The 19,814-nt window shown below is 34.9% G+C and overlaps 2 protein-coding genes and 1 pseudogene across 2 annotated transcripts; 2 read left to right on the forward strand and 1 right to left on the reverse strand.

Moving 5' to 3' along the window:
- The first annotated feature begins 207 nt into the window (after positions 1-207).
- On the forward strand, positions 208-1,570 carry LOC120188954 (phytochrome A-associated F-box protein-like). Its single transcript, XM_039192321.1, has one exon. The coding sequence runs from the start codon at positions 424-426 to the stop codon at positions 1,414-1,416; it is 993 nt and encodes a 330-aa protein (XP_039048252.1). The 5' UTR covers positions 208-423; the 3' UTR covers positions 1,417-1,570.
- A 139-nt stretch (positions 1,571-1,709) lies between these two features.
- Positions 1,710-7,442, reverse strand: LOC120188953 (annotated as a pseudogene).
- An 11,491-nt stretch (positions 7,443-18,933) lies between these two features.
- Positions 18,934-19,742, forward strand: LOC120189098 (co-chaperone protein p23-1-like). The gene is made up of 4 exons (XM_039192436.1): positions 18,934-19,056; positions 19,145-19,182; positions 19,268-19,328; positions 19,432-19,742. The coding sequence occupies exons 1-4, from the start codon at positions 19,002-19,004 to the stop codon at positions 19,557-19,559; spliced, it is 282 nt and encodes a 93-aa protein (XP_039048367.1). The 5' UTR covers positions 18,934-19,001; the 3' UTR covers positions 19,560-19,742.
- Positions 19,743-19,814: the final 72 nt, after the last annotated feature.

Genomic DNA, 19,814 nt, shown 5'->3' on the forward strand with positions numbered 1-19,814 from the left:
ACGTTTTAAAGGGACCATTAAACTGTTAAGATTTACTGATATTTTAAAAAAATTCATTTAAAAAATGGAAGGTATCTGATGAATTAACCCTTAGTTAAATAAAATATTACTTTGAACAGTTTTATCCACCCAGATCTTGAAAAGAAATGATTAAATAAAGAACGACTGAACTAGACGATTCCTAGCGCTATTCATCCGTATCTGTAATCCACAGCCACAAAGCAGCCTATAAGTAACTGTCGAAACAATATGCTATGCTATCCCCCACGCCGACGCTCCTTCACCGCCTCCAGTTGCTTAATTCAACTCTTTTTATGGATGCTGCCCTCGTTATAATTTCCTAGAAAACAAAACAGCAAGTTGAAACACCAGTAATACAACTTTTTTTTTCAACTCTTCTTTTGATCATTAGAACTCACGACGATGACGGAGACGCCGTTCTCTAAGCTCCCGGAGGATGTGGTTCTAAACATATTTTCCAAGCTCGAAGACGATCCCACGAGCTGGGCAAGTCTAGCTTGTGTCTGCACCAAGTTCTCTTCTCTCATTCGCAACACCTGCTTGAAGCTGAAATGTTCCAAAACCATCCCCACCGTCTCCGCTGATCTTCTCTCCCCTTCCTCCGCCGTTCCACCCGGCGGTTGGGCATCCCTTCACAAGCTCTCCGTCTGCTGCCCTGGCCTCCTCCACGCCGGCATCCTTCTTGAGAATTCTGATTTCGGCCTCGAACGCGAGCTCGGTCCCGATGAGAATTATCACAAGCCGGCTAATTCCCATGCTACAACGCCATCCACCGAGCACTGTTCGAGCATAACGGAAGGCAATTCAAATCCGAACACGAACTCAGAAGCCGACGTTCCGGGATCCGATTGTTCCTGGTCTCTTTTTGATGATCTCTATTTCGACACCGTTTACAACGCGTCCGATTCAGTAGACGATTATCCAATGGAAACTATCGAAACCGGGACTATTTCAATCGGGCGTGAATTACCCGTTTGTAAGAGAAGGAAGGTTTGTAGATCGCAGAGGTCCCATTTAGCAACCGGCGTTTGGAACTTAAGCCGTGAACAAGGGAACAAGTTATTGGCGAGCCGGTTCCGAGGGGATTGCTTGTACATTTGCGATTGGCCCGGGTGCGTTCACACGGAGGAGAAGCGAAATTACATGCTTTTCAGAGGGGTATTCAAGAACTTTAAGAAATCCCGGGTGTGGAGGACGATAAACGATGGGAACCGGAGCAAGATCGATCTGGATTGCGCGTTTTGTTCATGCAAAGAGACGTGGGATTTACATTCCGCCTTCTGTTTGAGGCGGGTTTTCGGATACCATGACGATGGCGAGCCAGTTGTTCGAGCTTTTGTCTGTGAGAACGGACATGTTTCTGGTGCTTGGACTGATCTGCCTTTGTACACTTGAAAAGGCAGAGAATTGCACCATCTCAAAATTACTAGTAAGCTGCCTTCTTCATTATTATAATTCAGTTTGTATTACTAGGCTTGAGCTTTTTACCAAAGCTCCTCAGTTTGGTTTTGTATGAACATCACAGTGATGCTTGAGATATGGTTATACATATCATCATTCTTATTTGAATCATTAAGATTATCCTGAAACTTACACCCTTTTATATATATATATAACATCCGCAACTGCGGCACTGTAATCACATCCACAATCATATTTAGATACTATTTATACAACTAATAAGAAACTATTTGAACACTCGCATGATATATTAAGTAGAGAAGTGTTACAATAACTAGTGTAAAATGTGCTCATCTATACCTCAACATCCAGCATTATTGGTATTACAATCCAGTGTGCAACATCATGGTTATTAGGTAAACTAAAATCAGGCAGCAATCACTTACCTAAAGAATCGAGTTTATCGGGTTTCGATGACACCACATCTTTAAGTTGGCATCGCTCAAGACACTGCAAAAATAGTCAATTTATAACTTGTATGGATGTAAATGAAGTGGCTAATGTTGTTGCTCGGAATATAATGTTTACCTTCCAAATCTCTTCATCTGAAAACTGTCCTACAGGGTCAATGTTACTTCTCACCGTTCCTTCGAAAAGAACAGGCTCTTGAGGGATGATCCCAAAGCGTGACCTAAGATCATGCAGCCCCAGCTTGCAGATATCTATTCCATCAACGATTATCTTCCCTCCTGTTGGTTCAACCACTCTAAACAAAGATTGGATTAAAGTCGACTTCCCGCTCCCCGTCCGACCAACAACACCGATCTTTTCACCCCCATTAATGCTGAGAGTAATGCCTTTAAGTACAAGAGGAGTGTTCGGTCGGTACCGAAACTGCAATTCTTTGAGCTCGACATGTCCATGTGCAGGCCAATTTGGAGGGGGAAGACAGTCTTCGATATGCCATGTTGCTTCTGGTTGAATAGTTGAGAATTGCTTTATTCTTTCCACTGAAACCATTCTATTTTCCACAAAGCAACTTAAATATATGAACCAGAACAACACTCCATTGAGAGACAACCCATATGAGAGAGATAACCCAACATTTTCTGCATTGTGCAAAAGAAGTTGAAAGTTCTGTATTATGCACCGACATATGTATGCCTTCACTAAGACAATGTATGAACTTACTTGAAACATATATACTTGATTTTAACTAGGCTAATAAGCCATGTGTAGCATATGCTTACCTGGCCTGACAATGCTGCTAGGTAACAAGATCATAAACATGGTAGAAAGGCAGAGGACTATGGTGCCGATAAGTTCTAATCGGAAGCCTAACCACTCACTGGATCCGTTGTTGTGGAAATCCATGCGTAAATTGGAATTAACCCTGTTAACGTTTTCCTGAGAAAACCTATCCTCCTTTCTGAATGCACTAATCGTCATAACTCCAGAGATGCTTTCTGAGAAGTGATGGATGACGGGAGCTTTAGTGATTGAGTCGAGGCGAGTTAGTTCACGGGATGATGCTAGGTAATATCCCTGCAATCAAAGAGAAATGAGCATCATCGAGTGGACCTTGTATAATCCATCATTTGAGCCTACAGCATAAGCATCAGTTCTCGAATATAAAGAAAGAGAACTGCAGTAGAGAAGGTTTATGATTTAAAATGTTTTGGTGAATGATCGTGTTAGAATGGTGCAGTCATAGTGCTTACCACATGATCTATGTCTTACAAGATGTTGGATTGTTATAAAAATAGGTGATGAATATTGAGGGCCAAGCGAATTATCACATGAATACTGTTATAATCGAAATGAAATAACCATACCCGATACCAGTAATTCAGCCAAGCAAGTGGAATTATCAAGAATATCGAGGGCCAAGCGAATTGACATGTGATTATGAAGATACTGAGCATTGCAATCTACAGAGAAACGGTAATCCCCGTAATGAATGGCACAAAGATATCGACATTGGTCTGATCAGTTGATACCTGTGGATTAAACGTAATGAATCCATCAGTCCTATCCTACGATACATACCTATATGCTATAATGAGGTTAGAAGCTTTACCCGACTTAAAATTCTTCCTGAAGGTGTAGTATCGAAAAAGGACATAGGGGCATGCAAGATGCTTTGAAGAATTTGTCTGAAGAGGATTTGGGATGTCTTTAGCCCCATAAGTGTAACGAAAAAGGATCTCATCACTAATAACATGACCGACACAGCTGCAATGATAGCATAGACCGAGATAAATACCGAAGGGTTGAATGAAACAGCATGTTCAGCTGAAGTTTCATATGACAACCAATAATCGCCAGCCATTAGAGACGCTTGCCACGACAGAGATAATAGCAACACTGCGGACACACCCCACCAGCCAAAAGCTTCAGTGAAGTACATTTTGTACACCTGCAAGCTGACTTTACCGGTTTCCATCTCTTCATCTTTGATTAGTTTGGAATCCCCCTTATCTGAATTCGGGTGTTCTTGCGACTTATTTTCGCTATTTGCTTCCCCAATGTTGGAAACACCCTGAGGAGATTTGGATGTTTAGGAGGAATTTTCAGCAGGCGTGGTATTGCTTGCATCAACAAGTTCCATGGATGTTTCATGTGCAGCTACAAGAGCTCCAAAATCTGTGCCAGCATCTAGTAAATCATTATACTTCCCCGACTGTACTACCATCCCTTCTCGCATTACCTGAAATTTACACGACAAATATTTTTCAAAACGTAAATACTCTTACACGAGTGCCTGCATGTTGTCCTTTCCATGAAACAATGATACATGTTTACTTACCAAAATAAGATCAACATTGTGCAAGAAGTCCACTTGATGAGTTACAAGCAAAATAGTCTTATCTTTGAAAGCACCTCTCACGCATTCCTGCAGTTAAACAAGATAAAAACATATCAAGATTTCATAAGCAACTTCCATGTTTTTTTACCAATTTTCTCATACATGGATTACAAAATAAATGAATCGTATAGTAGTTTCACCTTAAATATGTTTGTCCCGGTATGAGCATCGACAGCACTAAAGATGTCATCGAGAAGGTAGATATCACAATCCTGTTAAACCGCTCTAGCAAGTTGTATTCGTTGCTTCGGGCACCGCTGAGGTTAATTCCACGCTCTCCGATTTCAGTCTGATCACCAAACTCCATCATTTCTAGGTCTTTCTCCAAACAACAGACCCTTATAACTTCCCTATATTTCTCCCCTGTTCATCGGTAAACCGAATAGGATGTTCTCTTCGATTGTCCCATTCTGAATCCAAGATGATTGAGCTACATATGCTGTTGTCCCACACAGCTTAACCTGTCATGAAAACAGTACAAGAACCTTGTTTAACAATCTTTCAATATTTTGTTGCATTGTTTGTTTCCATTATGCATATATTCACCAAGTCCATTCGAAAAACAATACAAATATGAACAATAAATGCAACCATTATAAAGGCATAATGATAACTACATACTCTTAGGCTTACCTTCCCTGATATTTTGTGCATTTCACCGAGAATGGAACCTAGGAGAGAAGACGTTCCAGATCCCACAGTCCCTACTATGGCGGCAAGTTCCCCTTTCTTGACCTCTAAATTTATATTTTTAAGAACCCCTTCTCTAGTTTCGTCGTCCCAGCTAAACACTGCATTTTCAACTTCCACTGCAATCCGAGTGTCGTCGCAACCCTACTGTCTCTCCACTGATGAATCAACCAACTCCTTGCTCATCATGTAAGTATCCAGTCTCTCCAACGAAATCATTGCTTGTGAAAGTGAGATCATCGACTGTGGGAATGTCCTGATGGGCTCCTGCAAGATCTTAAAGATAGTTATTGCCGTGAAAACTACCCCTGCATTAAGTGACACTCCTAATAAAAGTGCAGTCGTGAACGTGAGTATCGATATCAACAATGGCGTCGACCACATTACTATGATATTCCCGGATGTCAAATACAAGAATTTGCTCAGCCACCCAAACTCCATGTCACGAAAAGATTGGATTCTTTCATTGAAGTGTTCTTCCCATGCCTGGAACTTGATAATCCGCATGTAATTAAGCATCTCATTTGTTGCCTTCATTCTCAAGTCACGATTCTTCATCACGTTGAATTGAAATCGGTTGTTCCTTTTTGTCCCCATTACCACAAAGATAAAAGTACCAAGAAGTCCGAACACCGATGTCACCACTGAAGCACCAAGGTACATATACAAGAGCACCAAGGCACCTATACAAGAGCACCAAGGCGACAATAACTTGCAAAGGAGTCAACCAGATAGAATGGAGCTGTAATATCATATCAGAGAGCTGTTGAGCATCAACAGCCATGTAATTCACTATCTGTCCCACTCCATGAGCTTGACGTGCGGAGCAAGTTAGCCTTAGCCCTTTCTTGTATAAAGAAGTTATATGAGTGCAGCGGATGAGCATTCTTGATTTTCAGAGGGTTGAAATTGAATTGGTGAGTCGTCAAAACTTCGAGAAACTTAGCAGCTAGGAGAATCAATATAAGGTAATATCCTTCATATGGAGAGCTACGTTTCCCAGCAGTGTAATCAGCAAAGCTTTGGATCAAAATAGGACCAACATACATAACCGAAAGCCGCACAATCGCGAGGAGCACCTTAGCAATGTGGTTCGAACAGGGTGGCTAGATTTCTCTTCAGGTTTAGGCCAATTTGCTTCGAAGAGCTTCAACATCTTTTCGGCCCGATGTTGGGGTGATAGAGTCGGAATTTCATCCATTTTAAGAGGGGATCTATACCCTTTTTTCAACAGAGGATTCATCCAGAGCCAAAATGCCTTTGATACTATTGAAGCTGAAGCAAATCCACTCACATTGGATTTGCTCAACAACGGTTCATACAGCTTTATTTCTTCATCCATTGCCGCTTTGGATTCTCCGGTAGCCATTATACCAGTTTAACCACTAATACCAACAACCACAAGAACAACTGATAATGGGAAAGAAGCAAAGGAAACTATAACATCCAACCCCAAATCCCTTTCCTGATTTGTTTCAACAGATAGCAAACGAATTATCCCTGATGCTGTGAACAATGAAACGATAACGAAATTCGCAATCCAATAAATTCGGAGAAAGATGGAGACAACAGTATAACAAAACACAAGCACAACAGTGACAATCAAAGAGATATTGAACCATATGTTAGTCCTGCGAAGGGCTATGTTGGGGCTTATGAGAGGCTTGTTTAAGTCAGAGCTGCCATGGTTATTGCCTAAGAATCTAGAGTAGAGCTTGTGAACAGCAAAAAAGATGAGGGTAAGTAGGAAGAGGAGATCAACGGCAGAGAAGAGAACTCTCTGAGGACATGGGGATAGAAAAATGAATCTCAGCCATTGGAATATAAAAGGAACGGATGTTTGATTGGAAGGTTGAATCACAGCGCTTGAACATGAAAGAGAAGTAAACCACGTAGCCAATGACATATTTCACTCGACGTGAAAGAATACAAAAGTCACCTCCTGAATTCAAACAAACAAATTCCTTGTAATAAATCATTGCAAAGGTTCAAAACTGGAGAAGATTATGGTGATAAAGTTAAAGTTTCATTGACAACTGTGAAAGTACCTTCAAGCTAGCTGGAAAGCATTAAAAATATACTTCAACATGGAAAACATATAACACAAGGCAGAGGTGGAAACAAAAGGGACATTATTTTTTTGCCATTGGTAAAAAGATCAAGTAATGTTTTTTTCTTGGAGAACAAATTTTGGTGAAATAATGTAAGCACATAACCCCATTAATGGCAAACATTGATTTTTTTTTCATAAAAAGAAACCACATTTAAAGCAAAGAAAATTGGAAAACAGAAAGAGCTATTATGGGGAAAAAGGGTAAAAAAAGCAATCAAAATCACTCGAAAACGATCTGCAAACGTAACCATGCAAGGCAAAGAAGAAGCTGAAGATGATAGAAGCAACCTGGAACTCCGTTTGACGAAGAAGAAAAAGACGAAGCGAACTTTGTCGCTGCGAGCTCAAGAAAATGCCAGAGAGACTGTACCAGAAAAACTGCAAAACGACAAAGGGTAAAAAGACAACCTTCTCACTTGGGAATGCGTTCCATATCTCTTCAGGGGCGCCGCTGCCGCACAAGGATTCTACTTTCAGTAAATGCCAGGCAAGAAGAAACCTCTGCAGTAACAGTTAAGAATACCAACGTTATGCAATTTATAAAAGAACATGAGAATTCAACAAAGATTTTGCTGTTTGATGTTTATCTTGCCATAAACGACGTTGTGATAGGGTAATTTTCATTCAATCATTAAGTACTTGACATATATAGACTTTTGGTTGGTTTGTTTCTCCTAAAAATAATTAATATTTAAATTAACAGTTCATATATATTTTAATTTTAAAATAAACATTAATATGACTGATGTGCACCTCATTTAGAATATAGTATCATAATGATTAATTATATTATAAATGATACACTAATCAATATTAGACACTGACTAGGATAACAATTAGCAGATAAACCCTCCCTTCTTCAATTTTTTGTTTTGTCTATGGATTTGGATGCATGTTAGTTATTAAGGTAAAATACACAGATAATCATTAAATTATGTTGATAATACTTTTTTAGTTATTAAAATTTTGAAAGTTACAAAATATTATAAAATTTTGTTAAATTATTATAAAAATGCTCACTAAATTCACTGTACTGTTATAAAATGATTATTAAACTTATCAAAATTTATCACTATTTTATAACACGTATTGATAAATTTAGGGTTGTAAACGAGCCGAGTCGAGCTTGAGTATTGCTGAGTTTGACTCGACTCAAAAAGTTTAAAGCTAAGCTAGACTCATCTCGAAAGCTTGCGAGCTTAAAATTGTAAAGCTCATCTCGAACTCGAAACCGAAAATTGAAGCTAGACTCAGCTCAAAAGCTCGCGGGATTAAAATTTTCAAGCTTGACTTGAAATAAAAAACCGAAGCTTAACTTGAGCTCAAAAAACTTGAACTTGAAACATTCTCAGACTTAATTCGATTGAAGCTCGAGCTCAGTTCGGACTCAAACTCGAGTACGAACTTAAACCTTAAGTATATGAAACTCTTAACGTAATTCATTTCACTAATCTCACTGCACTGACCATAGTAAACTCATTCTCGTTGTACTGAAATAGAGATCTGATTTAAACGATCATGTATAACATCACATTTGACACCTGAAGAAGGAACAACCCGATTATGAAGTACATCAACATATGTTGCAATAATACGTAGATGAGTTTTGGCTGGTTCAACCACTCTATTGTCCACTTCTAATAAACGGGATTGACCCAATTTTAGACCATCTTCTGGAATTGAGATTTTTTTTTTTGTGTTCCCTGATTTTATTTGATCAAACCTGTAGGACCAAGGTAGTTCAATTGGAAACCCCTTCGGAGCTCCCTGGTGTAAGGGTGCGGTTCCTTAGTATCCTTTCAAATCAGTCTCCCTTGAGCTTTCCGCTAGCTATCATCTTAACCGTTACTCGGACAGAGCGCTTACTGAATCTTAGTTTGACGACATTCAATCCTTACATATTGGCGACGCACTTGAGCTTTCCTTGTACGATGTCCCACCAACAATTGAGTTTAGCAGGGCCCTTCTCATTTGGCATCTAGAAAGAAGTATCTCGCACGATGCCTCACTCAGTTCTTTCTCTTTTCAGTTTCCTCGTACAATCGGACATTATGGCAGATTAAGACTCTACGGCTGACTAAACGGATGCGCAAGCTTTAGAATCATCAGATGCACGAGGGTGGAAACAAATTGCCCTTACCTTTACTCTCTCCTTAGCTCGAGGTCCTGAAAGTAGGCCTGTAAACGAACCGAACGCACACGAACGGAGATATGTTCATGTTCGTTCATTTAATAAATAAATGAACATAAACGAACACGAACATAAACGAACAAAATTTTTTTGTTCATGTTTGTTTATTAAGAAATATAGCTTGTTCATGTTCGTTCATTTAATAAATAAACAAACATAAACGAACACAATCATAAACAAACACGAACATAAATGAACACGAACATAAACGTTGGAGACCCAACCTAGAGGTGTAAACGAGCCGAGTCGAGCTCGAGTATTGCTGAGCTCGACTCGAAAACTTTCAAAGTCGGCTCGACTCAACTCGAAAACTCGTGAGCTTAAAATTATCAAGCTCGACTCAAACTCGAAATATAATATTGAAACTCGACTCGAACTCGAACTCAAAAAAAAATTAAGAGTTCAATTAAAACTTGAGACTCGAGCTCGATTGAAGCTTGATTCTGAGCTCGAGTCAAGCTCGATTCTGAGCTCGACATTTCCTCAAGCGCAAAGATGCTTAAACCTATTCTCCCCCATCTTCTTTTATATAAGTTACCAACCCCGAGCTGCTTGTTTGCTACTGATGTGAGATTGCATAGCGTTCCTCCACTTTCTTTCTTCCTCTCTCCTTCAACAACAGTCGAGATGAACACAGATTGTGTTTCATGTGATTGCCGACCTTAATCCTTGGGGATCAAACAAACATGTCCTTAGCTTCGTGATATGTAGAAGTTGAAAATTGGGAGATGAGAGAAGTAGATTGGTTTATTGTTCACACCAACTCATACATCAAAAATCATTCTTTCTCGGCTGGCTAAACTTCCATATTCGGATGGCGCACAAAATTTATTTGATGAAACGCGTTAAAGAACTTCTCAACCTATGGAATAAGGCCTCACCATTATTGGGTTCTTGAGTTCAAAGTAAGCTGACTTGAGTTGCTGGTTGATCACTATTTACTTGTAAATTCGAATACTCCATTATATATGAAAGAAAAGAAGATTATTTGAGTAGAAGAAACGGTATTTAATACTTAACATCCCTTCCAGAATCCATCACCTTTGGACTTGGTTTCGAAAGCAACCGATTTCTGGGACTCCTCTTTGCTCATCGGATAACCAGCTGGTGGCGCAGTCACATAGGGTTCCGGCGCAGTGGATGTTGACGGTGCTAGGTATGCAGCTTATGGATCGTTCAAAAAGAACTAAACCATATTAATATTGTTGGGTTTTCCAAATAAAATTGGGTTAATTATGGAGTTGGTCATCAGAATATCAGATTAAATAATATTTTTAAGATACTTACAAATTGGTCACCAAAATTGATTTAAGAAGATTGGGTTAAACATAAATGAATGAACATAAACGAACATAACCGAACGAACATAAACGAACGTTCACGAACGTAAATGAACAAACGAGGCCTATGTTCATGTTCATTCATTTAATTAAACGAACACAAAATCTTGTTCATGTTTGTTCATTTAATAAATAAACGTACATAAACGAATTTCCCGCCGCACGATTTATGAACGGCTCGCTGAACTTTCATTTCATTTACAGGCCTACCCGAAAGCACTCGACCAGATGGACCGAAAAACGTGCGCGTAGGTAATTTAATTAATGCTTTAGATAACGCTAGTGTTCTCAACCTCCAGGTGGCTAGTAAAAGGAAAGTCAGTTCTAATTCTAAGTCAGGAAAAGTGATCGTACCGCAGGATCGGTAGGAGTATTAGCGTATTGTATTTGAAAAAATAACATATAAATATTAATTAGGCCTATAAACGAACCAAACGTTCAACGAACCGTTCGTTTACTGTTTGGCGGTAAGTTCGTATATGTTCGTTTATTTATTAAACGAATGAATATGAACAAGATTTTGTGTTCGTTTAATTAAATGAATAAACTCAAACTGATGGCTCGTTCGTTCATTTACGTTCATGAATGTTCGATAATATGTTCGTTCATTTATGTTTAGCCCAATCTCTCTACACCCATTTAAAATATTAAGACTCAATAAATTTTAATCAAATACCCATTAATATTTTAAATTTCAATTAATTTTAAATACAAATAAAAAAACCCAAAACAATTAAATACAAATTAACTATGAAATTGCAACTTATACTAATAAATTTTATGTGAGTATTGTTGTTGTGGTTTATGTTCGTTTACGCTCGTTTATGTTCATTTATTGTGTTCGTTTATGATGGTTCATTTGCGTTCGTTCGTTTGTGTTCGTTTAAGTTTGTTCATATTCGTTTAAATCCGTTTGTTTATGTTCGTTTAAATCCGTTCGTTTATGTTCGTTTATTTGTGTTCATTTATTATTTAAATGAACGAACATGAACGAACACAAACAAGCTACATTCCTTAATGGACGAACATGAACAATAATTTTTTTGTTCGTTTATGTTCGTGTTCATTCATTTGTTCAGTTAAAGTTAAACGAATGAACATTAACATACCTCTGTTCGTGTTCGTTTGGTTCGTTTACAGGCCTAATATTAAAATTATTAATATTTTAATTTTTAAAAAAAAATTAAAAAAAATGTTTTTTTTTTCAAATTATCCACGAACTTTTTGAGAAAAATTACATCATGACCATCTAATTATGAAAATATTTTAATTTGATCACCGATATTTTAATCTTATCAATCAAATTACTTCTATATAATATATATTTTTGAATGAATTGGGTTGATTACAAGATAGTATCTATTCATAATCTTTTTTAACCATTAACAACGTACATACACCCTATATATACAATTACTCAAACCTAAAACTTTTAAAGATAACAACACTTTCTTTTACGTCACCCTAAAAACATTACCCTGCTCCACATAATTGGCAGGTTAAATGGGAGCTTTATTACATTACCATAAATGTAATTCAAAAACATTATTATAGCTAATTGGTTACCATAAAAGAAACTCAAAATAATGTCATCAATGACATCATTTTTGAAAGTTGAAAGCGAAGGACTGGAATTTGGTAGGCGGAGATGAACATGAACATGAATATGATGGATGGACATACCAAATATATATAAATGTATATAATAATAATGATGATGATGAAGCTAATGGCAAATCCCGGGGCCATAAGAACACACTGAGCCATCAACCATTTGTTGTGTTATCTAAAGGGAATGTGTATGATTTCTCTTTCTTTCTTTTTTTCTATTTCTGGTCAAAGCATGTGAATGGTTTTCTATATACGTGAAAGATAGCCTTCGATTCCAGTATGTACTTCACTATTGATTAGAGCCGTCTATGGGAAACGATTATACATCGAGGGCTTAATCTAATTCAATTTGAAAGCTGTAATTTTCCCTTTTTCTATTTCTTAATACTTCCAAATATTTTTAGTGGCGTTAATCTAATTTTTTACTAGTGATGATTCAATATTTTATTTAGAGCAGGTATATGTTTATTTTAAAATATTAAATTTTTATTAATAATTTATTTTATTGATTGTTTTTATTTTTATTTTTTATATTTATCCACATATAAAGTATAATCAAAGATTGATTAAAGGTACGAACCAAGCTACTTCGGTGCTAAAGGAATTGTTGTTATTCCTTAAGGTTCTGAGTTCGAGCACCATGGATACTATGGGTGTGAACGTTCAATATCAAATAGTCGAGAATGATTTAGAGTTGTCTTTGAACAAATATTATCTTATACTTAACACAAATTAATAAAAAAATAAATTAAAGATATTCATAAATAATAATTTATTCTTTTAATTTTTAGGCTTGGTACATATATATACATACATTAATAACACAAAATTTTCATAGAGATGGATACAAATAAAATTTTAGAGTGGACACAATCAACAAAAAAAATAATTAACCGAAGAAAAATTATATTTTAGGTTGGACACATGCTTAGCCTGAGTTAAGAGCGGATTCACCATTTTAACATAATTAAAAACCTTATTCCATTGGAATTCTTATCATAAACAAACTTATAATATAATATAATTTTAATTATCAATTATAATTTAAGTGAAAAAATAATAATTTTTAAAAACGAGATGGAGATATTTTTATATACGGAAATTGAATGGAAGATGAAATTTTGTTGAAAGAAGTGGTTGACGGTTGGGCAAAGAAGAGTGACAGATTGAAGGTTGGAGATAATCACAGAAACTACATTGTTGTGGACCTTTATTGCATTGCTTTCAGCAAGGAAGAAAAAAAAATGTAAGTTGGATTCTTTCCCTCGGGAATGCAAAAGAAAAGGTAGATTAATATATTGCTAAGAAACGAAGTGATCATAAATTTAATAAGATATTTAAGAAAGTTAGTTAAGCGTTATCGAAAATGTTGACTGGTAATATATTGTAGGAGGAAAACATGAAGAAATATTAAAAAAATTTGACAACTAGTAAACTTTGCTTATCAGTAGGTATCGTTACCATGCACAATAACATCGATATATATAGTAATATATAAAAAATGAAGAAAACCGGTTAAAAGTAGACATGTATCGATATCTTTATAAGTATATGTATAAAAGTATCGATATTTTAGTAATTTAAAATAATTGCAATAATAACGACTATAAAATATCGATACCTTAGACACATGTATCGATACATGACAATATAACAAATTTAAATTTGACAAAACCAATTTTAATTTGACAAAACCTATAAAGATCTACTGGAATGGTTGACATTTATATCAATACTTTTATAAGTATATGTACCAAAGTATCGGTACTTTAGGAATTTAAAAGAATTGTAATAATAGCACTTATAAAGTATCGATACCTTAGACACATGTAACGAAACATGACAATATAACAGGTTGAAATTTGACAAAACCGATTTTAATTTGACAAAACATGTAAAAAGCTACCGGAATTGTTGAAAGTATCGATATGTTTAAAAGTATATGTACCAAAGTATCGATATTTTAGGAATTTAAAAGAATTACAATAATAGCGCCTATAAAATATCAATACCTTAGACACATGTATCGATACATGACAATATAACGGGTTGAAATTTGACAAAACCGATTTAAATTTGCCAAAATTGGTAAAGAGCTACCAGAATTGTCGAAATTATCGATATGTTTATAAGTATATGTACCATAGTATCGATACTTTAGGAATTTAAAAGAAATGAAAAAAGAAAAACGCCTAGAAAGTATCGATATCTTACAAAAAAAGTATCAACACTTGGGGAATGATATCAATTAAATATAAATAACATAATCGGTTAAAATATCAAAGGCATTGCTAACAGAGAATTTGAAGGGGCATTACGTTCTGCGAAATAGATAGAAGAAGGTCGTTGTTATTGAAATCGAAGCATAATAGTTGATGCGAAATAGAAGCAAGGCGTTTTTATCAGTATAATGAAATAGACGTAAATGTACGAGTATCGATACTTATAATTTCAAAACTTTTTACTTTAAAGTAATAGGTAAATTAACAATGTACACAATAATATGTTGATAATATTAAAAACAAATTAAGTAATTAACCTATTTTATTATCGTCAGATTTCTAAGGCCCCATTAACTTTAAACAGTCATTACCTATTATATTAAATAAGTGTTACTTGTTATGTTATTATGGTTGATAATGTTTCTAGTGATTAACATATTTTGTTATCGTCAGATTTCTAAGGCCCCATCAGCTTTAAACATGAGCTACTTATTACATTAAATAAGAGTTACTTGTTATATTATTATGGTTGATAATGTTTCTAATAATTAATTGGTTTTGTTATCGTCAGATTTCTGAGGCTCCATCAAATTAAAATTTGGTAACTTTTTAGGCGTTCCTAATATGTTGATAATATTGAAAACAAATTAAGTAATTAATCTATTTTGTTTTTGTCGAATTTCTAAGACACCATCAGCTTTAAAAAGACGCTACTTATTAGGTTAAATAAGCACTATTTGTTAAGTTATTATGGTTGATAATGTTTTCAGTAATTAACCGGTTATATTAAACTCAAAAAAAAAAATTGCGCATTTTATATACAACAATGATATTGCCGATTATTACCATTATTATTATCAACACAAATAATATTTCCGGTGAAAACATATAACATTTACGATAACATTTTTAACCGATAATTTATTTAATCAATCATGTTATTTTTTAGGTGTATTTTAAACGCGGCACAGCACAATCTCCCAAGGATCCAAGGTAACCCTTGCGTTGGCTTGTGGGTCGCCGCCATCATTGGGTTTGCTCTGCAACTTCATTTGGAGAATATGAATTATGACGTTTAGGATTCTCTATTAGTTTTTTTTTTATTTTAGAAATGAGATGATTGGATATACTTGAATATTATGTTTCTTAATTTGCATATTTCCTTTTTTTTAAGAAAATCATTTTTCCTTTTTGAACCTTTACTTACAAAGAAAATAAAACTTGGAAGTTGGAATGGGGGAATTATTGTTGTGGACCTTCTTGCATTGCTTTCACGAAGGAACAAAATGAAAATGTAACTTATTCTAAATTGGTATAACGATAAAATTAGCACTTAACGTCTATCCATTCTTTTTTTTAAAACAAATATTTTGACTACAACATTTTATTTTAAGATAAAAAAATTATTCTAAATTTACATAATTGTTAATGTTTCATATTGACGTGACATGTTTACGTGGATTAGAAGGTTGATGTGAAGTTTTCATTTATGATGTCATGTAAATATTTTTTAAAATATTAATTAATTGCATATGATTATTTTATTGAATTAATAACAATCACTCAATAAGCTTATTAATTCCATTGGAGTCATTATTTGGTTTGTTCTCAATTCCTTAATTTTAAATCAATAACATCATGTCATGTGTCATCCTTTGATTAATTGTTATACTTTAATAAAAATAATTATTTATAATTAATTTTTTCTAACATGACATTTCATAAATATATATCATGTCAGTAAGAAACACTGACGGTTAATCAAGTAACGATTTTCATCCAAACATAAGGTATTTTGTCTCAAAATAAAATGTTAAGGGTTAAAATACTTAAAAAAGAATATTCAAACATTAGCTACTAATTTTATTATTATGCCTTCTCAATTTATAATAAACAATAAATTTAATATCTGAATTAAATATATAATGATTTTAAGAGATAAAATATAACATAAAAACTATATACATGAGATACATTATACAAATAAAATTTATTAACAAAAATAATAAAATAAATGCATAGGAATTATTCTCGTGGAACGCGTTGAACGAGAACCTCTCGAGACCTGACCCATTATGATGAGAGCGCTGAATCTAATGATCTCTGCGTTGAAGATGAAACCGGTCAGTGTGATCCCATTTTTATTCTATTTGAGGAATCAAACAAAAAGCTTATTCCAATCTGAACAGTAAACATCAAAATATGTGACACGTTATTGTAACATATATTTTTTTGATTTGTCAAAAAAGCATATATATCTCTCGGTTACTATTAATTTAGTAAGAGAAATATTAAATTCTTTAAACGAAATTAAAAGTTTAAATTTTAACATTCATAAATACAATAAATTACTTATTAGACTTTTATAAAACCCGAACTGAACTAATCTCTTAGAAGATAGATAATTCAAAAAATATATGTATAGGTTTCGCTACTCACGTTATTAATTCTTTATATCATTTTATTATAGTTTCGTTGCACGACAGTGTAAGCCACGTGCGAGTTTATAAACCAATCACCGCAACAGCTTTTCCAAACAGGTAAGGGAATACATCTTGTATACTTGTTCAAGTTTAAAATGATATTTGAAATTTTGGAGAGTTTAGATAAATATATTAAGTTTAAAATTTAAATAAATTAAAAAATATTGAGTTCGGACTCTAATATTTTATTTTTAAATACTATATAATATATATGAGAAAAAAATCCATTAATAAATTTAATGTTGAACTTGAACCAGCACGAGCTTAGTAGGCATAATTTTAATTTCCGTTGGGCCGAAGTCGCTTGGACCAATCATCTATTAACTGGATGAGTAGGCTATGTACATCAATACCTATGGGCCTTACTGTAAGCATCATCCCAATACATTTATAAAGTTTAGGGTTATTATACAAATCCGTACCTGAATTAGATATTGTTTTTCAAATTGATATTTATTTATTTTTTTATCTCAATTTAGTATCTGAACTTGGAAAAATTTCTTAAATTAGTACCTATTAGGATTTCAACAACCAATCAAATTATGAATCATAATACTAAACGACGTTAATGTTTTGACTGATCAATACCACACATTAGCAACTTGAGTGATTGTTGTAATCCACGACATCATCAAATAACAATTTGACAACAAATTTCAGAAATCAATTTTTTCTAAATTACTAATTTTAAATGCCAAGTTTATAATAATAGGTTCAAACTTTAAAATTAGTAAAAAATAAAGCTCTGGCCTTGATATTTGATGCTACAAGTGGACTAATGGGCGGGTAACGTAGACTATCCAGAGTTTTGATGGTGCAATCAGAACTTTCAACTTTCCAGTTTCCAAGAGAACTAAGATTTTTCTTTTTAAATGCAGAAATGAAAAGAAAGCACTAGACGATTGAAGAAAGACATTTTAAGTCTACCAGCAATATAAAAACCCAAGGACGGAGGCTGATTATCAATTATTTATTTAGGTTTTTACATTCTTTACCTGTAAGACTATTTCCTTCATTCTCTACTCGGTATCCGCTAACTATGAGGTGAGCATATTAATTATTTCTTTGATATTATTTATCCTTTTTGGTATATAAATTTTGTTTTAAAAGTTATTAAGTAGGTTAGTTAATTAACTTTTGGGGGAAATTCAGCAGTGTTTTAATTAGGTTGCTTTGTCTGGGATAGTTACATTAGCTATTGCTTCGTTTGCGTACGTGTTGCTTTGAATCGTGATTTACTAATTATGGTGGGTTTTCTTTTTTGGGTTGTAGTCGTCATCCTGATGTGAAGTGGGCTGAAAGAGCTGACAAGGTTTACATTTACAGTGGTATTACCTGATTCTAAGAATGCAAAGGTCAATCTTGAACCAGAGGGAGTCTTTACTTTCTCTGCTGATGCAGGAGCTGACGATAAGCACTATGAGTTGGAGTTGGATCTTCATGATAAGGTTAACGTGGAGGTGAGATTACTGGTCTACTGCTCTTATTCAGAATCTATGATACATTTTATGTCATTTTTTTATTGGATATTTGAGTTTAGGGTTTTGATTATTATGAGTGAAGTATTATGTTGTTTTGTTTTGTTGGTTGGCATTTAAATGAACTACTGATCACCTGTTAGTTGGCTATTTGTCCTCTGTATTCAATTTTCTTTACGAAGCTGGCTAGATTTTGTCAACTCAATTAGGTGTATTATACACTTTGTGAGGGGTTTTCGATTCTTTCAAAGGAAGTTTTTGAAGTGTAGTTTGTTAAAAACTTAATTGCGGATCGCTCAATAGGTGTGGTATTGTGTTCTCAAAGCATTTATATGTAGTTTTTGCTACTGCAAAATACCCTTGATGTATGCATCTTAGGAAAAACGCTGTGTTTTACTAACGTCTGTTAATTTTGATATTAATGCGAAGCAAACGATTAATTCATGTTTATTGGTTCTTTCCTTCTAAACAATCAGGAAAGCAAAGTAAATGTAGGAGTGAGGGGCATATTCCGCATCTTGGAGAAGGCTGAGAAGAAGAAGTGGAAAAAATTATTGCGTGAGGGCGTCAAGACTCCCCATTATGTCAAAGTGGACTGGGACCAAGTGGGTGGATGAAGATGAAGACGCTGGTGGTGGTAAGTGTTGCAATTAATTTGTTTTTTCTTAGTTCTTGATGATTTCATTTTAAGCTGACAACCTATTGATTGGAATACTTTTGATTAGGTATTGGTGATATTGATTTGGGAGGAATGGACTTCTCGGTATGGATACTATCTGCATTTTTCTATGTTCAGTAGTAACTAGCGAGTATTTTTCTTCTGACCCAATACTTGCGGCGTTGTGCAGAGCTTTGGCAATATGGGAGATATGGGTGATGGTGGCATGGCCAATTTTGAAGACGATGAAGGTAATGATGCTGCAAGGCCGCCTTCTGAGTTATATTCTGCCAGTGATTAATTTCCTTCGATGGTCATTGGTCTGGATTTTGGCTAAACTTTTATCTATTTCAGAGCAAGAAGTGGAAAAGCCAGCAGAAGAAGACACTGACAAGGCCGAAGGAGATGCAAAGCTGGAGGAGACTTCGGAGAAAAAGAACATGTACCGAGCACATGATTTCATGTCAGCCGAAGATATTTGAACTTCTCCATGGTTGTGAAATCAAACTGTGCTGCTTTGTAACTGAGTGAGAAGAAAACTTGCATTATCCAGTACAGTAAGATATATGTTTCTATGTAGTGGATGGGAACTATCTTTACAACATGAATTAGGGTGTTTTCTATTTGTACCTTTGGATCATTTGTTCGATGGACATACGTTTAGAAATGGGAATATGAGACCTGGATTTCATCTCATCTCCTTCTGCAATCTTATTTCCCCAGTTATTTGTTTTGGA

The sequence above is a fragment of the Hibiscus syriacus genome, unplaced genomic scaffold (genome assembly GCF_006381635.1).
Source record: "Hibiscus syriacus cultivar Baekdansim isolate YM2019G1 unplaced genomic scaffold, ASM638163v2 tig00116951_pilon, whole genome shotgun sequence".
Classification (NCBI taxonomy): domain Eukaryota; kingdom Viridiplantae; phylum Streptophyta; class Magnoliopsida; order Malvales; family Malvaceae; genus Hibiscus; species Hibiscus syriacus.